The following is a 16,424-nucleotide window of genomic DNA, read 5'->3' as shown; positions in this document are numbered from 1 at the left end:
CGTTGAGCCTCCCTTCTGGATCTCACCTTGACACGTTTTGCAACCGAATCCACCATCGAATCCGACGGATTCGGGATCGACGTCGGAATCGAACTCGATGGCTCGGAGGGATGTGCTCGAGGCCGACTCGGAGCCGGCGACGTCGGGACCGGCGTCGATGGCTTCGGTGGAGGCGGAAAATGCCAAGGCGGCGTCGGAGCCGGCATGTAAGGCATAAACGGAGCCGGAGGATAGGAGTGAGGAACTCCTAAACTAAAAGCCAGAGGACCCATGGGACCCGGAGGTGCACCAGAGGGGTACCACGCCCTTGAAAAGACGCCATACATTGCGTTGAGAAACGCAGATGGGTCCTGGCCTGGGGTTGGAAAGGGTGGTTGAGAACCCTCAGGCTGGCCTTGAGGAGTGCTCGGATTCGGCTCATCGATAGGCGCGGAATCCACATCCTCTCGAACCTCTTCCTCTTCTCGGGCCGGGGACGGCGCCGGAGACGGATTCGGATTCGGAGACCGCACCCGCGACTCCGATGGAGAGGCCTCACCTTCAGGTTCTGGTTCCGAAACATCAAGAGTCACCACCTTCGAACGAACCTTCTTCGGTGACCTCGACCCCGACTCCTTACCGGAACGACGTCGAGACTCATGTCTCCTCTTCTTATGTTTCTTCTTCTTCGAAACATGATCCGAAGCCGACTTCGAAGATGACCTCCCTCGAGATCCAGACCTCGACCTCGACCTCGCCCTTCGAGAACGAGATCTCGACGACTTCTCCTTTCCAGCTTTCATCTTAGCCACCAGGAGCTTCGCCTCTCTTTCCCTCAGGGCCTTCGGGTTCATCTTCTTACACGAAGAACAATCATCCATATCATGGTCCGAGCTCAAGCACCAGATGCAGTCGCTGTGTGGGTCGGTAATGGACATCATTTTACCGCATTCTCTGCAGGGCTTGAATCCGGTTTTCTTTGAAGACATCGTCGAAGAGACAGGATACAGAGAAGCAGAAAATGGTAACAATTTGACAACAAAGTATCAGTTGGCTACTGAGATTCCCGATAACCGTTAGCGTCGACGACGTGGAAAAAAGGGAACTGATGTCATCCCGACGGCGTGGGCCTGTTATAGGCGTCGGTGACGTCAGCGGAGTCGCGAGCGAGGTCGTGTCTCTAGGACGTCCTAGTCCACGTCGGCGCGAGGCTACAAAAAGAATTTCCGAATGTTGCTGACGCAGGGGATATTCACAAGGTGAGGAATCCACACGGCAGATGTATCTATCAGAATAATAGTTACTCTGACAGGTGAAGCCCAACAGAGAGAAAACAGCACACCCTTACATGTAGGAACTTTAGATTCTATTTCATAAATAAGAATTTCTCATTCTTTGCACTGTCACTGGCAAAATTGTATACAAAACATTGCATTGCCTCGCACCAACTCTATTCATTCCTACAGCTCAGCAAAAATATCAGAAATGTGTTAACCTCAACATATGAAAGATAAAGGACTTCCTTCAGAAGTAAACAAAATGGTTACTTACCAGTAGGAGTAGTTTTGCAGCTTTAAGAATTTTCTGGAATCACATGCGGTGCATTATTCCGCCATCTAGTGGTTGGGTCCGGAATGGTTGTTTTCTTTTTTGGTCGCTGTCGACCACTATTTGGTGTCAGGTGTGTCCCCTGTGGGATATTAGACGGCATCCTGGAGGTCAACGTGGTAGCCATCTTCGGATTCTTTTTTCTTCTTTTCTATTGATAGCCCTTGAGATAGTAATTAAATAAGTGATATAATCATTTGCTTCCCCACCTGTTTGTTTTCCTTTTAGGTGAGGCTGGCTGGGTCGCATGTGAATCCAGAAAAATCTTCAAGCTGCAAAGCTACTCCTACTGGTAGGTAAATATTTTGTTTTGCAGCATGAATCCTTTTCTGGATTCACATGCTGATTAGATTATGTAGCGTTTTCTCCAGATGTTCGGAGGCTGTGGTGAGAGGAAGACTTTGCAAACAGGTGTTGATGCACCTTCTGTCCAATTTGAGCCTCCCTACTCATTTGTATGTCCACACAGTAATGCTTTGTAAAGGTGTGTGGTGATGCCCATGTTGCTGCGGGACAAATAGTATCAATGGGTACATTAGCCATGAAAGCTATGGTTGCTCCTTTCTTTCTAGTGGAGTGAGCTGTAGGCCGTATAATCAGTTCTTTTTTGGCATAGGCATAACAGGACTGGATGGTTTGTACTATCCATCCTGCAATTGTTGTCTTTGTGACTGGTTATCCTGTGTTGGTGTGAGCGGATACGACAAACAAATTCTTTAGTTTTGCGTATTCTGTTATTCTTGAGTAGTACAGTAACACTCTCCTTACATCCAGGGTATGGCGACTTTTTTCTGCTTTTGGATTGTTGAAGAAAATCGGTAGGAGAATATTTGATCAAGTGATATTTTGATACAACCTTTTGTATGAAGTGAGGGTTTGTTTTTAAAATCACCTTGTCCTTATGAATTTGTAGGTATGGCACTTGTATTGTTAGAGCTTGTAACTCACTCTCTGTAGTGAAGTAATGACGATGAGAAAGGCTGTTTTAAGAGTGATGTGTTTAAGATCTGCCTTGTGCATGGGTTCAAAGAGTTTTGTCATTAGTTGTGAAAGCACTGTATTTAGACTCCATGTGGGTACAGGAGCAGACCTCGGTGTGGCAATCCTTTTTGTTTGTTCTAGGGATCTCTTGATTAGAGGTCTTGTGAAGAAGCTTTTGCATGCTCTCCCTCTTGTATATGCAACAATGGCAGCTAGGTGCACCTTTATGCTTGAGTAATTGACGTTGCTGTCTAGGAGATAGGTTAGATAAGGGATTACTGTCTCCTGCGTGTTGATTGAACCCAACTGATTGTTATCAGTGCACCATGTGGTGTATCACCTCCATTTGGTTGTGTAGCATTTTATTGTTGTCTTCCCTCCTTTAGAATTTCCATAGTTCTTAGGGGGAGATTGAGGTGGCCAAATTCCATGTATTCAGGTGCCAAGCTGCCAGGTGCAGTGTTGCTGGTTCTGGATGACAAATTTGGCCCTGTTGCATTGTCAGTAGATCCTTGTCTGCTTTAATCCTTATTATGTTCCCTTTGGATAGTTCCAGTAGGGTTGAGTACCATGTCAGTCTTGGCCATTGATGGGCAATGAGAATCATGTTTATTTGAGTGTGTCTTGCCTTTCCTAGTACTCATTGTTTTAGGGGTATCAGTGGAAAAGCGTAAGCAAATGTCTGTGACCAGTTGAGTGAAAGCGTATTCTCATTTGAAGGTGATGTGGAAACCTCGAGGCAAAGATTGGCATTTCTTCTTCTGTATTGTTGCAAACAGATCTATTACTGGAGTTCCCTAGTGATTGTACAGGTATTGAACTGCTGTGTTTCAAGTCCCATTCGTGAGAGCAGTTCTGTCTGCTTAGCTGATCCGCTGTAATGTGGTCTACTCCTGGCAGAAGCACCATTTGTATGTTGGTGTTCTGAGTTAGTGCCCACTGCCAGGAAATTACTTCGTAACTCCTTGTTTATTGAGGTAGAACATTGTCGGGGTATTGTCTGTCTGGATCAGCACAGTTTCCCTGGAATGCCTTCAGCGCTAGAAAGACAGTTTTCATCTCCAGACAGTTGATGTGTTTTACGGAATCCTGTTGGTTCCATTGACCGTGTACTTTGAATTGGTTGAAGTGTGCTCCCCAACCGTTGAGGGATGCGTCTGTGGTTATTGTCATAGATGGAGTTGGGTCCTTGAAAGGCCTTCCCTGTGCTATGTTTTTGGACGCCCACCATTGTATCTGTGCCTACACCCTTTGTGTAACAACCACTAGATCTTCCGAACTTCCTTTGGCCAGACACCAACTGTTGGTGAACCATTCCTGGAATGGGCGCATGTGCAGGTGTGCGTGAGGGATCAGCGGGATGCATGATGCCATCATGACCATCAGTTTCATGACTTTCCTCACTGTCAGAGATTGTCCCTTCTGGTAAAGGGCTGCCTCGTGGTGGATAGCCTGTATTCTCTTTTGTGTTGGACACGCCTTCGCACTTATTGTGTCGAATCTTGCTCCTAAGAAAGTGTTTTCCCTTTCTGGATTTGTAGATGATTTCTTGTGGTTTATTGAGAAACCCAGTTTTGGAAGTGTTTGTACAGCTGTTTGAACATGATTGTGGCATGTTTGTTATGAGTGTGCCCTTATGACCCAGTCGTCTAGATAGGGATAGATATGGATTCCTTTCCTTCTTGGATGTGCTGCCACTGCAGCCAGACACTTTGTGAAGACACGTGGTGCTGATTTTATTCCGAAAAGAAGCACCTTGAATTGATAATGTGTTCTGTAGTGTAGGAATCGCAGGAATGTTCTCTGTTTTTTATTCATAGTGATAAGCAAGTATGCATCCTTAAGGTCTATGGTTGCCATGTAATCCCCCTTTTGTATTTGTGGAATTATTTCTTGTAGGGTACACATTTTGAAGTGATGTGTCAATATGAACTTCTTTATGAACCTCAGGTCCAGGACTGGTCTTAGGATTAGATCTTGTTTGGGTACAAGGAAATATGGCGAGTAGTTTACTGTGAAACACTCCTGTTTTGGCACCAATTCTATTGCTTGTTTTTGCGATAGTTCTTTGATCTCTGAATTTAGAAAGGTATGTTCAGATTTCTGGTATTTCCTTGCTTTTGGTGGGTTTGCTAGTGGTGTTTGTCAACTCTATGCAGTACCAGTATTTTACCAATTGTAATATCCAATTGTCCTTTGTGATGTTTTGCCATTCTTTGAGGTAAAATGGTATTCTTCCCTCCAATGGTGTTTTGTGTGGGTCTCTTTTTGCAAACAAGTCAGTTTCAACAGTTTCCCCTTCTTCTTGAGGTTTGGCCTCTGCCTAGTGCTCGAAGGGGCTGCTTCTGCTGTTGCTGCCACCCTTGGTAGCTTGATTGTTGCCCTGTTTGATGTGTCTAGCTTTGACTTTGTAACTGTTGTGCCATTTGTTGGCCCTGGCCAAATGCCCCTCTTCCTGTGGTCTACCTGTTATCGAAGCCACCTCTTTTAAATGAACTTCTCTGCTGTCGGGCTCCCATTGCCCTTGCCGTTTCATAATCTTTTTTAATCTGTTGCAGAGACTCATCAACCTCTTTTCTAAAGAGTGCGGCTTTAGTGAATGGTCTGTAGATGGAAGTTTGAACTTCCTGCTTGAAACCGGATATCCTGAGCCAGGCATGTCTTCTCAGGATGGTACCTGCGCACATTTGCCAGCTGGCAGTGTCTGCTGCGTCGAGAGCCGATTTAAGGCAAGTATTTGCAAAATTTTTGCCATCCTGGATGATGGATTTTGCTCTCCTTTTGTCTTTTTCTGGGAGTTTGTTAAGAAGCTCTTCTATGTCATCCCACTGTTGGTGGCCATATCTATTCAGCAAGGCATTAGAATTAGCAAAAGGCCACTGGTAGCTGCTTCTTTTTCCATTTTTCGCCCCACCATATCCATTCTTTAACTCTCCGTTTCTGGTGGTGGCCCGGTATTGGAGACAGCATTGGCTCTCCCTCAGGCTGTGGTCACAATAATGAAGTCTGGCCCATGTTTCCCTGGATGTACTTAGGGTCCTTTGAGGATGCCTTGTTTTTTTCTCCACTCTGGGTGTTATTCCCTTGCTCGAGGCTGGTTTCTTGAAGGCTTCTTTGCCTTGATCCAGTATACTGGGGAGCATAGGTAGATACTTAACCCCTTAGTAGCAAGGGCCATAGTTTCTAATAGGAAACATCTGTCTCCTTTTTCTTTCTCGAGGGTGACTTCGTACCGGTCTGCTGCCCTCTTGACTATGCCACTGTAAAAGGCTAAGGCTATTTCGTCTGGAGGCGAAGCCCGCGAAGGATAACTGCATTTCTCTTCTTCAGGGCTTTCGGCGTAGAGTTTGTTCTAAATCTCTTCGAAATTTTCAGAAATTTCTTCTTTGTCAGGAAGGTTTTCATATTCCTCTGGTTCTATCTCTCGGGGCTCTAGTGTGAGACGTGATTCGAATATATCGTCTTCACCTCCTTTGGCGTCCTCCGCCTCTTCGGCATTGATGCTCTCTGGTTCGACGACAGGAGCGCATTTTGTTCGAGGACTGTTTTGGGAATTCGAAAATCCTTTAAGGAATCGTCAAACTCTTTCTTTTTTTGAAGAATAGCCGTCATCTCCTCCTCTACCCTCTTTCTCTCCCTTTCGACCTCAAGGGCCCTGGCGATGTCGGAGGCTGGGGATTTTCTCTTTTTGCTTGCGCCTCCGTCCGACTTAGACGGCGTGGCGCCCTTCTTTGTGGGTTCGGCTTCAACCCTTTGTTTCGGCGTCTTGTGCGATCTTACCTCTTCATTAACTTTTGGATGGGCTCCGTGGGCTTCTTTCGATCACGGCTGACACTCGATCGCCTTTTTGCTCGGCGTAGGGGCTGCCTTGGGGTTGCGCCTTGTGTTCATGGCCCTTCGGTTCTGACAGATGTGTGTGGTGCTTTACCGTATCAGTCTTTCGTTGGCTCGCTCGTCTTTTTCTGGGTGTGGGCCTTTTCGGAGTCCACTTCTTGAATTTCGAAGTCCGAACCCTCGTGCGTCGATTCTGCTGGTACTCAATGTTCGTCCTCATCGCTGGAGCAACCCAGATATATGAGGGGCGTCTTTTTGCTTGTCTGCGACATTATGGCGTAGTGAGCCTCTCTCTGCTTACGGGGCGTTCTTAGAGTTTTCGGCCTTGTCCTGATGGTCTTCAGATGGGCAGAGGTTACAGACGTCGTGCGGATCACACTGTGCGAATTAGCTGTATATGGGACAAAATTTGAAAGGGGTGTTTTCCATGTCCCCTACGTCGCCATTTGTGGACCGGTGAGATCTTTACTGGTACCTTCTCCGGAACTTGGCCGGAACTGGGATCTTCTCTCCGGTTATGACGTCGATGAGAGATGAGCTTTGTGGGCAACTTTTTTTTCCTTTTTATTGATGATTTGGGAAAAATTCTGAAAAAATCTTCGGAGCTTCCCAACTTGCTTCCAGACCCAATGGCGGAAAAAAGAATCTAAAGATGGCTACCACGCACGTCGACCTCCAGGATGCCATATAACGTCACACAGGAGACGTACCCGACACCATATGGTAGTAGACAGCGACCAAAACAAAGAGACAACAAAGACTATTCCTAACACAACCACTAGATAGTGGAATAATGCACAGCATGTGAATCCAGAAAAGGATTCACGCTGCAAAACCTAGACTTCCTTATTCTTGAGCTTGCTGCCAGATTTAGTGCTTGCTTACTGTTAATTTACACTAAATGTATTTTCGTCTACATCCATCCTATTAACAGGGTTACAAAACCAGCCTCAGGCACATCATGCACAACTTAGTGACTCAGAGATATAAGCAGCACTGCCTGATAGATCTGAGTCAGTTGATCATGTAATGTCGCACTCTCTGTTCGCTAATAGGTTTAGTGGGCGTGCCCTGGTAATGAAGGCTACAAATTTATTGTCTCTACTTTATTGTATACACCACCGGTATGAAGCTACTCATGGATCCACATCTGTTCATTTTTACATCTAGTTTTGTTAAGCGTATATTTTATTAATCTGCTATTTAATATTCTAAATGATATACATATAAAAAAGCAACATGCACAAATTTGGTATTTTGAAATGCTATGTACACGTGAAGTAATTTAAAAGTTGGTATTCATTTGATTAGGATGGTGGCCTCAACTGAAGCACAAGTACGCAATGACAAAAAGAGGATGTATTGGGAGAAAAAACAGAAAGTGATATTTGCTAATACTTTATACTTGATCTGTGTGATGCATTCTTGTTTCTGTAGTTTAAAAAAAAAAAATGTAATATGGTCCAAATCGTAAACAGTGCTTAGGCCGGGGTCCTTGACTTCCAACAGTGATTCACTAAAGGTTCACAAAAGTCAAAAAGTTAAGAATCGGAGGCATACTCCTTTACCACAGAGAGCTGCATGACAACAAAATATGTACCAGCTTCAAAGAGATATTTATGAAAATAAGCAGGAAAACATGCTACATCCTCAAACATCATCTAAAAAGGCTTTCTGAACAGGAACAGCTGCTTCTCCCACCCAGTGAACTGTAAGATCACCTCATTCTGCTTAATCCATGAAAAGTAGGTAGCAAAAGTTAATTTTACGTCCAAGCGAATCAAATAGGCACAATAACACTACAAAGTCTAATTGTTGTCCACTATATTTCATGACATGCAATAAATATAATTGAAACTAATTTTAAATATTAACATTTTACTGTCCTTTGAATACATGTGTACAATGAATATCTTACAGGTTGTAACGGTGGGTGGTGGAATTGCCGGAGGTGGAATGGCAGCAGGTGGTGGGATTGGAGGAGCAATGTATCCTAGAAGGGGAGAAAAGAAAAACATTCACTACAATGAACACTGAGAGGCACTTTAATGAAAATAACATTCAGCGTACCTTGGACGGCTTCGCAGTTTTCTGCAAATTGCACGGGCTAGAGATAAACCTGGATAAGACCAAGTTCATGATTTTTAACCCTCCCAAGAAAACTAGCCCCAACCCTCTCTTAAATGGGACATATCTGGAAAGAGTGAAGACATTCGAGTACTTGGGTATCACCCTCTCCGAAAATTATGATTGGGGTCTCAGACATCTACGGTGGCCCTTAGGCTGTCTCAAGTGGTGGGGGGAATTACTAAAGTCCATAGAACTTCGGTTTTTAAGCCTGCTGCACTGGTCGTAGAAATGTACAAACTTCAGGCCAGGGCGGCTTCTATGTACGGTGCAGAATTATGGGGTCATAAACGCATAACCAGTCTTGCAAGGGTAGAGCATGCTTTTATGGGAAATCTACTGGGCTTACCAGTGAGTACACAGCTTATTCCCCTACGCATGGATTTGGGGTTAGAACCTATAGAGGAGGCAGTAGCAGCATGACCGTTGATGTTCTGGAAGAGGCTCTGGTCTGTGCCTGAACTTGCTTGCTATAAAGAAGAATTCACAGAGGTGTGGCGCCGCGGCCAGGGCGACTGACGCTGGAATCTGGGGACCACGGTTCGATCCCCGGCTCCGGCGGCAGGTTAGCCCAGCACCATGTGACTCTGGGCAATAGCTCGCTTAATCTTCCCGACGGCCCCCAGCGCCTAGAGACCCTTACGGGTGATTGTGCGCTTTACAAATGTGGACTTTACAGAGGTATGGGCCGCTTTAAAAACCAAGAACATCTCGTGGCTCTTACACATTAAGGCACTCTGTGGGCAAATTGGCTTGCTTGAGTTGGGGGAGAACCCTGCAGATAGCTGCCCAAGGTTACAGAAAGCTGAGCTCCTGCGCTATGTTAGGAAGCAGAACCTGTTAGCTCTCCAGAGATGTACCACTCTGGGTAGACTGACGGAGTTCCTTCTAGTAAAAACTGAACCTAGAATGGAGGAATTCTTGGACCTAATCAATCCCCCCCTTGCAAGGAAGCTTTATATGCAGCTTAGGATTGGCTGCCTCCCGCTTAGGGCATTTACATGTAAATGGGCTAATGCAGAGAACATTGTATGCCCGGCCTGTAACTATAAGCAAGAAGATGTATGCCATGTCCTGATTTTTTACCCGGCATACCACACAATTAGGTAATGTTGGCTGGTTCCACTCTGCAGGAATTTAGGTTTTACCCAATGTGCCCAAGCCGCTAGGGTTTTAAGATTTGATACCCACCCTCCCATCGTCTTTGCTGTATCCAGGTTTCTGTTGGGTATGTGGCGTAGAAGGAGAAGTTTTCTATAATATTTCTGCTTATCTCTTAATTTTATCAAATGTACTGTATAGCTTGATAACGATCAAATTTAATTCAATTTTAGCTTCAAGTTTTAACGCATATCTAACTTATTGTTTTAACCTTCTTTGTTTTTATGTACCTATTGTTCTGTGCTTTTATGGTCTTCATTGGCCGAAAAAAAGTTATCAATGATGATGATGAAAATAACATTGCACAGAATCCTTATATGTTTCCTTTAAGCTAGCTTTTTTCTTCTAACATTATCTGAAATGTGAAAAAGGTTCTTGATATAGCTTTGAAAACTGGTGATTTGGGGCGTTATTTCTGGTGAACTGCAAAAGAATCTTCTCTAAAAGGTTGTTAACTTTGAGAATTGTCCCTGCATGAGTGCTTACCCCAATGCCCTCCAAATCTTGTAATCACCAACCACATCGTCCTTGCTACCAGACGTTGCCAACACTCAAGGTTAACACACATCATTCACTTCAAGGGGTGACTGGGTGGTATTGCTAGAGGGAAAACAATTACTGGAAAGTAGTTTTTTCCTTGCTCTTTCATTCTACTCTTTCCCACTCCAAAAAAAAGGTGGGAAATCAATAAGTGAGAAGAGCCTAAAGCAATCAGATCATACAAGCAAAAAAGAGCTTTTTTCCAAAAAAGTAGCAAGAGAGTAATGTTTACAAAAGCATGATGAATGCCTTTCTTTGGTTTGGGAAATGAGCATGACATTTACAATTGTGTGCCCCAATAATTTTACTTAAGCTTTAAATACAGGAAAGTAAGCCATCTGGTAATAGCGACTTTAGCCACTCTACTGGCCCACATACATATTGCACAAATGTGGTTAGAAACCCTAAAATAATATATTTATTTATTTTAAGAGAACTTAAAACCCGATACAACAACCAGTAAGTAAGTAATATATTTATTTTGTATATGATTAATTAAAATCTTTACAAAAATATAAAACGCCATATGACAGTACAAATAATTTAAAATACAGCAGTTACTATTGTCAATTCAAGGTTGTTATTAAGTCCCGATGAGTCTTTCAGGTGTGCTTGAATCTTTCCTTCATTAAATCAAAGAACTTCACAACCTGACAATTCAGTTTAATATCACTGGAGGAAAAACACAGTTTGACTGCCTGCCTACAGGTCCGAACGGCATGTGATCTAAAGAAACGTAGCAACATCTTATGCCTCAGGTCCATAAGTCTCGGGCAAATGCATATCACATGGATGATGTCCTCCTTGCCAGATTTACACAGGCGACACAGAGCCGAAGCATGAGTTCTCTCCCATGGCGGCAAGTGCGGTAATATCGGGATAGCTCCATGGCGCAATTTCAGGAACTTCTCTTTGATTTTTATTTTCATCCCGATATTAAGATATGCCTGTGGCCGTATTTTGCCGTAATCTCCCACCGTTATCCATCCATGCGCCCTGTTGGCTAGGTCTCTCTTATCTTCTATTGCCGAAATTATTCGGGCAGATTTTTTTGCCAATTTTTTTTAAGGACTGGTGATCTATGGCGGTTTCCCAGATATCGGATAAGCCTAGCACATCAAGAGATCCAAATAGATAGTCCCTCGGCAGTGAAGTGCGATGTAGGAAGGTTGATCCCTGACTATGGTTGCCCCCAACTTTTTGCCTGGTGTTTTGCTGGTTTTCTGACTTAGTTGACCTGGGACCCTGCTATTCAGGGCCCCAGGCCTACTGCTCTCTCTGTAAAATGGATTCCATGTACCTTAGGTACATATCTAAATTGGATACTGAGTCACCTTATCAGTCCCTGTACAGTGTACCTTAGGTACACAGGGCATAGGTACCCAGGGCCTACCAGGGGCTGCAGCATGTATTATGCCACCCCTGGCTGGCCATCCAAATCTGACACAACTGGCTGCTTGACAGCTGGGGCAAGGTGGTGTAATCACCCTTTGCTTTAGATATAGTATACCTATATCTAACCCTAAAATGGACACACAGATCTCCTATCAGTCACTCCTATGGCAGGCCTTAACAATCCTGAAGGCAGAGTGCGTGGAATCGTGTGAGATGGTGCTCTGGCATGAGCTGAGCCTGTCTGCGGCTTTCGGGATCTATCCCTTAGCCGTTTCCATGATATCGCATACCATATACTCTTAAGTGCATTATAATCCTCGCGGTTATGTGCCAACTCTGGTATCGCTTTATCAAAACATGTCGAGTAAGGTGTCATACGAATTGGAATACTAACCCCTCGCCAATTCTGGCGACGGGGTTAGCATTCCACCCTTCTAGAGGGGCACGACATGCCTGTAACCTATAACCCGGTTAAAAGTCAGACAGAGCCTTAGCATCCACAAAATGGATGCTGCCACCGAGACACAAGTCTGCCCTCCTGCTGCTGGGAGTCCTCCCAGAGCAGGAGATAAGGACAAAGGGTTTCCTGCCAGGGGCGGTGCCAGCACCGTCCCAGACAGGGTTTTGTGTATTGTAGGTAGGCAGGGCTTTAGAGGAAGGTGACTGCACGTGGCACCCCGGTGCTCACTGTGCATAGGCTGGCTGGAACCAGTTCCAGGGTCACTCCAGACCCTGTGCTGGGGAAAAGCCCGCCAAGGAAGTGGGTGTAACCACCCCCCTCCTGGTCCCACCCATAGGGCAGGACCTAGTCGCGTGCCAGCCCCCTTTTCCCAGATAAAGGTAGAGACTGGCCCCCTTCCAAATCAGATCATCTTTGAATCCTGAAACTACTTTCTGCGAAAGGAACTCAAGACTTCTTCCTCAAGATTCTCCCTTGTGGCTAAGGAGTAGTCACCCTGCATCCGCAGGCACCATCTAAGAACACTGCGGTCTGCTGCACGTCCTTCCTCCGGAATCCGACTGCCCAGCTCGACGAGACCCGGCTTCCCTGGCACCTCTGACCTCTACCCACCTCTACAGCACAGCTGAGAACCGTGGGTGCGACGAGACCTCGAGGGACCGGCCATCGCCAAGACTGCACGACTTCTGCACAGCAAGCCCACCGAGTAATTTCCTGGTGAGTGCTTTGGGGTCCGAGAAGCCCCCACCCTGAGCAGCTCCAGCACCGAAGAGCAGCCCCCCAGCATCTCCACGATCGGCGTGGGGCCCTTCTGCCTTCTGCTGCTCACCGCGTTGTTTGGCTACTAGCCCGTTGGCTTGTGGCCTTCCTGACGACGCCCGACGACATTTCCGCTGCTGGTCTGGTTGCTCCAGACTGGCCCTTGCTCCCTCCCAGAAGAGGAGCACCCTGGACCCTCCTGGTCCACTCAAGACGCCATTTTGAGTCCACCGCGTGGGCTTGAATTAGCCAAGGCTTGTTGCCCAATCCTGGGTAACTTCGACGCCAACGACTTCATCCTTCGTGGGACAGCTCGCACCTCCATCCTGGTCGCCGACAACGCCTCCTGGTCCGAGAGACTGCAGAGCCCAGCAGCGCCCACTCACCTGACTGCGGTGACTTCGCCCGGTGCCATCCTGGTGCCCACTTAATCACTGGCTAGTGATTCAAGAACTTGGTCCCCTCTGCTTTCAGGTTTCCTTCTTCCTTGATCCAGGCTTGGATCCATCGAACTTTTCTTCACTGGTCGCCTGCCAGCAACTTCTTCCTTCCAGGCTCCTGGTCCGGCAACGAGATCCCCGACGTCTTTTCAGACCTATGCAGCTGCAGCCCCTGGGCTAGGTAACTTCGGCACTCCGGTGTCCCAGCATAGCCTCACTATCCAAGGGTCAGGATCCACTGTCGTTTTCTCCCTACCAGGTCGGGTTCGCCCGTGAACACTAACTTTGTGAATTCTAGCTTCCATAGACTTTGTCCCGCATCCCGCGTGAGAGTGCACACTCTGCACCCGAGTCCCCTGGGCCTCCTAGTAGTAATCTAACGATTCCCTAGTCCAGTCCTAGCGATTCCAAAGCCTATTAGAACTGTTACTTACCTGCTAGTAATTCGCATTCCACTTTTAGCGTATATGGTTTTTCGTGCCCCTCGGGCATTTGTGTAACGTGCTAACTTAAAAGTATTTTCGTAAGAGTTTTGTTGTGTGCTTAGCACCCTGTCCTCATAAAGAGTACAGGGTTGTTGTGATTCTAATAAATACATTGTTTATTTTCATAACACTTGTGTGGTGTCCTTTCACTGGGTGTTCAAGGGGTAATGTGATGGTAAAACAGCTGGCTTAACACGCCCTCTAGAGTCTTAGCCTTAGACTGCTCGTATCCATGCTACTAGGATAGCTGGTCTATAAGGTTGACTTACAACCAATCATCAATAAGGGTTGTTTGGACTGATATATAGTGATCACTAGAATAGTGAACACTGCACATCAGGCCAACTTCTCACATTGGTGGCAGCGGTGGGATTTGAGCTTGCTGTTGTTTTACCACACATGCCCTAAGAATATCTTGTGAAAGATCACATAAGTACTAAAGGTACATATAACTTAACTTAGAATACTCTGAGTTCTACTGAACCAGCTGTTGTAGCTCCTAGGGCCTAGCACACCCTAAACTACAACTCTAGCAAGGGATCAGTAGGCAAACATATAGTGTAGGTAAGTGCACCACTTACACCTCACTAGAAAAGCATGTCGACTCAGGGGGACTCTACTGAGACTCCCCTGGTCAGTGTTGACCCTCCACAGGTCACTTCAAGATATGCAGCTCTCAATTTTCAGGAGATGAGGCAACTCTGTGTCTCCAGGAAACTGAAGCAGGGGTCTAACCCCACCATTCCCTTTCTGATAGGTCTCTTAGAGACATATGATGCCAGAAAGCTCTCTCAGTTACATGAGAGCATGCCAGCCTTAGAGGGAACCTCTGGGGATCCAGACCTCCCCAACACTGATTCAGCAGTTGAGGAGGAGGATCAGGAGGTACTCTCTGGGGATGAGGTAGACAAAGGTCTTGAGGTAGTCAGAAGGCTAACTAGGACCAACTTAGACTTACTTGGGCTAGGATCTGGGGGCCCCCCAGTACTAACCCGAAGTGGGCCTAACCTTGGAGTTAGGAGAGATAGATCTCTTTCTAGGGACTCCAATAGATCTCTGCACTCTAATGCCTCTTCTCAGGGGAGAAGGAATCCTCCACAGAGGAGATTTACTTCCCCTCAGAGAAAGGAGCATGAAGCTAGGATGAGACAAGCTGAACTGAGGATTGAAAGGGAAGAAATTGCCCTGGCCAAAGAGAAGCTTGCCCTGGCAAGAGAGCAGCAGATGAGTGGGCTAGCTCCCACTGGTGGCAGCAATCTCCCAAGAGATAGAGAGAAGGGTTTAGATACTAAACACCTGACTAAAATAGTGCCCCCCTTTAAGCAAGGGGATGATATCCAGAAATGGATGGCTGCTTTGGAGAGGGCCTGCACTGTGCAGGGCATTCCCCAGAGTCAGTGGGCAGCTATACTGTGGCTCTCCTTTGATGGCAAAGGTAGAGATAAGCTCCTCACTACTAGAGTTGAGGATGCTAACAATTACCAGGTCCTGAAAAATGCACTGGTTGATGGGTTTGGTTTAACCACTGAGCAGTACAGGTTGCTGTTCAGAGACACCCAGAAAACTCAGTCTCAGGACTGGTCTGACTTTGTTGATTGTGCCACTAAGGCTTTGGAAGGCTGGCTACTGGGTAGCAAGGTTACTGACTTCACAGGATTATATAATCTTATTATGAGAGAGCAAGTCTTAAATAATTGTCAGAACCAGTTATTACACCAGCACCTGGTAGACTCTGATCTGACCTCTCCACAAGAATTGGGTAAGAGGGCAGACAAATGGGTCAGAACCAGGATTAGGCCCAAGAACCAAGGTGGTGACCAGAAAAAGGAATCAACCAAGCCTCAAGAGAAGGGTGGGAATAAATCTACAGATCAAACCACATCAGGGCCCCAAAAATCCTCTGAGGGGGGTGGGTCCCAGAATCCTTCCAACAACCAGAAGAAACCTTATTGTTATCCCTGTAAACAGGTGGGTCATTTAAAAACTGACAGCAGTTGCCCAAAGAATAACAATAAGGAAAACATACCCCCAAGTAACATTCCCAAACCTCCTGTTACTACTAGTAGTAATCCCCCAGGTGGTGGGAGTGCCCCCAAGAATTTGGGTGCATTTACTTTGGGAGTTCCTGGGGACTCTGGCCTAACCAGGTCCCCAAACTTAGATACTCTTGTCTGTGAGACTGGCATGGGGTTTGCCAACTTCACAACTTGTCCCAACACTTTGGGCAAGTACAGACAGGAGCCCCTCATCAATGGTATAAAGGTTGAGGCCTATAGAGATACAGGGGCTAGCATCACTATGGTGACTGAGAGTCTAGTCCCCTCAAGGCAACTTTTACCTGGTGCCACATACCAGGTGACCAATATTGATGGAGTACAGAGAGATCATCCCATGGCAGTGGTCAATCTCAGCTGGGGAGGTGTCACTGGCCACAAGAGAGTGGCCGTGTCACCAAACTTGCCTGTAGATTGCCTACTGGGGAATGATTTAGAGCTCTCAGCCTGGGCTGAAGTAGAGCAAGAGACCCATTCTAAAATGGTGAACATCCATGGTAAGGTTAGTGGGGCAGTGGTAGCCACAGCCCCAGTCCAAGATATCCTCCCTGAACAGGTCAGGAGGGTTGTGCCAGTCACAACCCAATCTCAGACAACTTCC

General features: G+C 46.2%; 1 protein-coding gene across 3 annotated transcripts in view; it reads right to left on the bottom strand.

Moving 5' to 3' along the window:
- The window catches only part of SCAF8 (SR-related CTD associated factor 8), a 1,826,711-nt gene that overhangs the window by 913,459 nt on the left and 896,828 nt on the right, over positions 1-16,424 (bottom strand). For all 3 annotated transcript variants that reach the window (XR_013596231.1, XR_013596230.1, XM_078649179.1), the window contains exon 19: positions 8,321-8,395. Coding sequence is in view for 1 of the 3 variants with exons in the window: in XM_078649179.1 (XP_078505305.1) it covers positions 8,321-8,395 (75 nt within the window). In the remaining 2 variants the exon portion in view is untranslated. The remainder of the gene's footprint in view (positions 1-8,320; positions 8,396-16,424) is intronic.

The sequence above is a fragment of the Lissotriton helveticus genome, chromosome 6 (assembly GCF_964261635.1).
Source record: "Lissotriton helveticus chromosome 6, aLisHel1.1, whole genome shotgun sequence".
Taxonomy (NCBI): Eukaryota; Metazoa; Chordata; class Amphibia; order Caudata; family Salamandridae; genus Lissotriton; species Lissotriton helveticus.
This window is presented reverse-complemented; position numbering and strand designations above follow the sequence as displayed.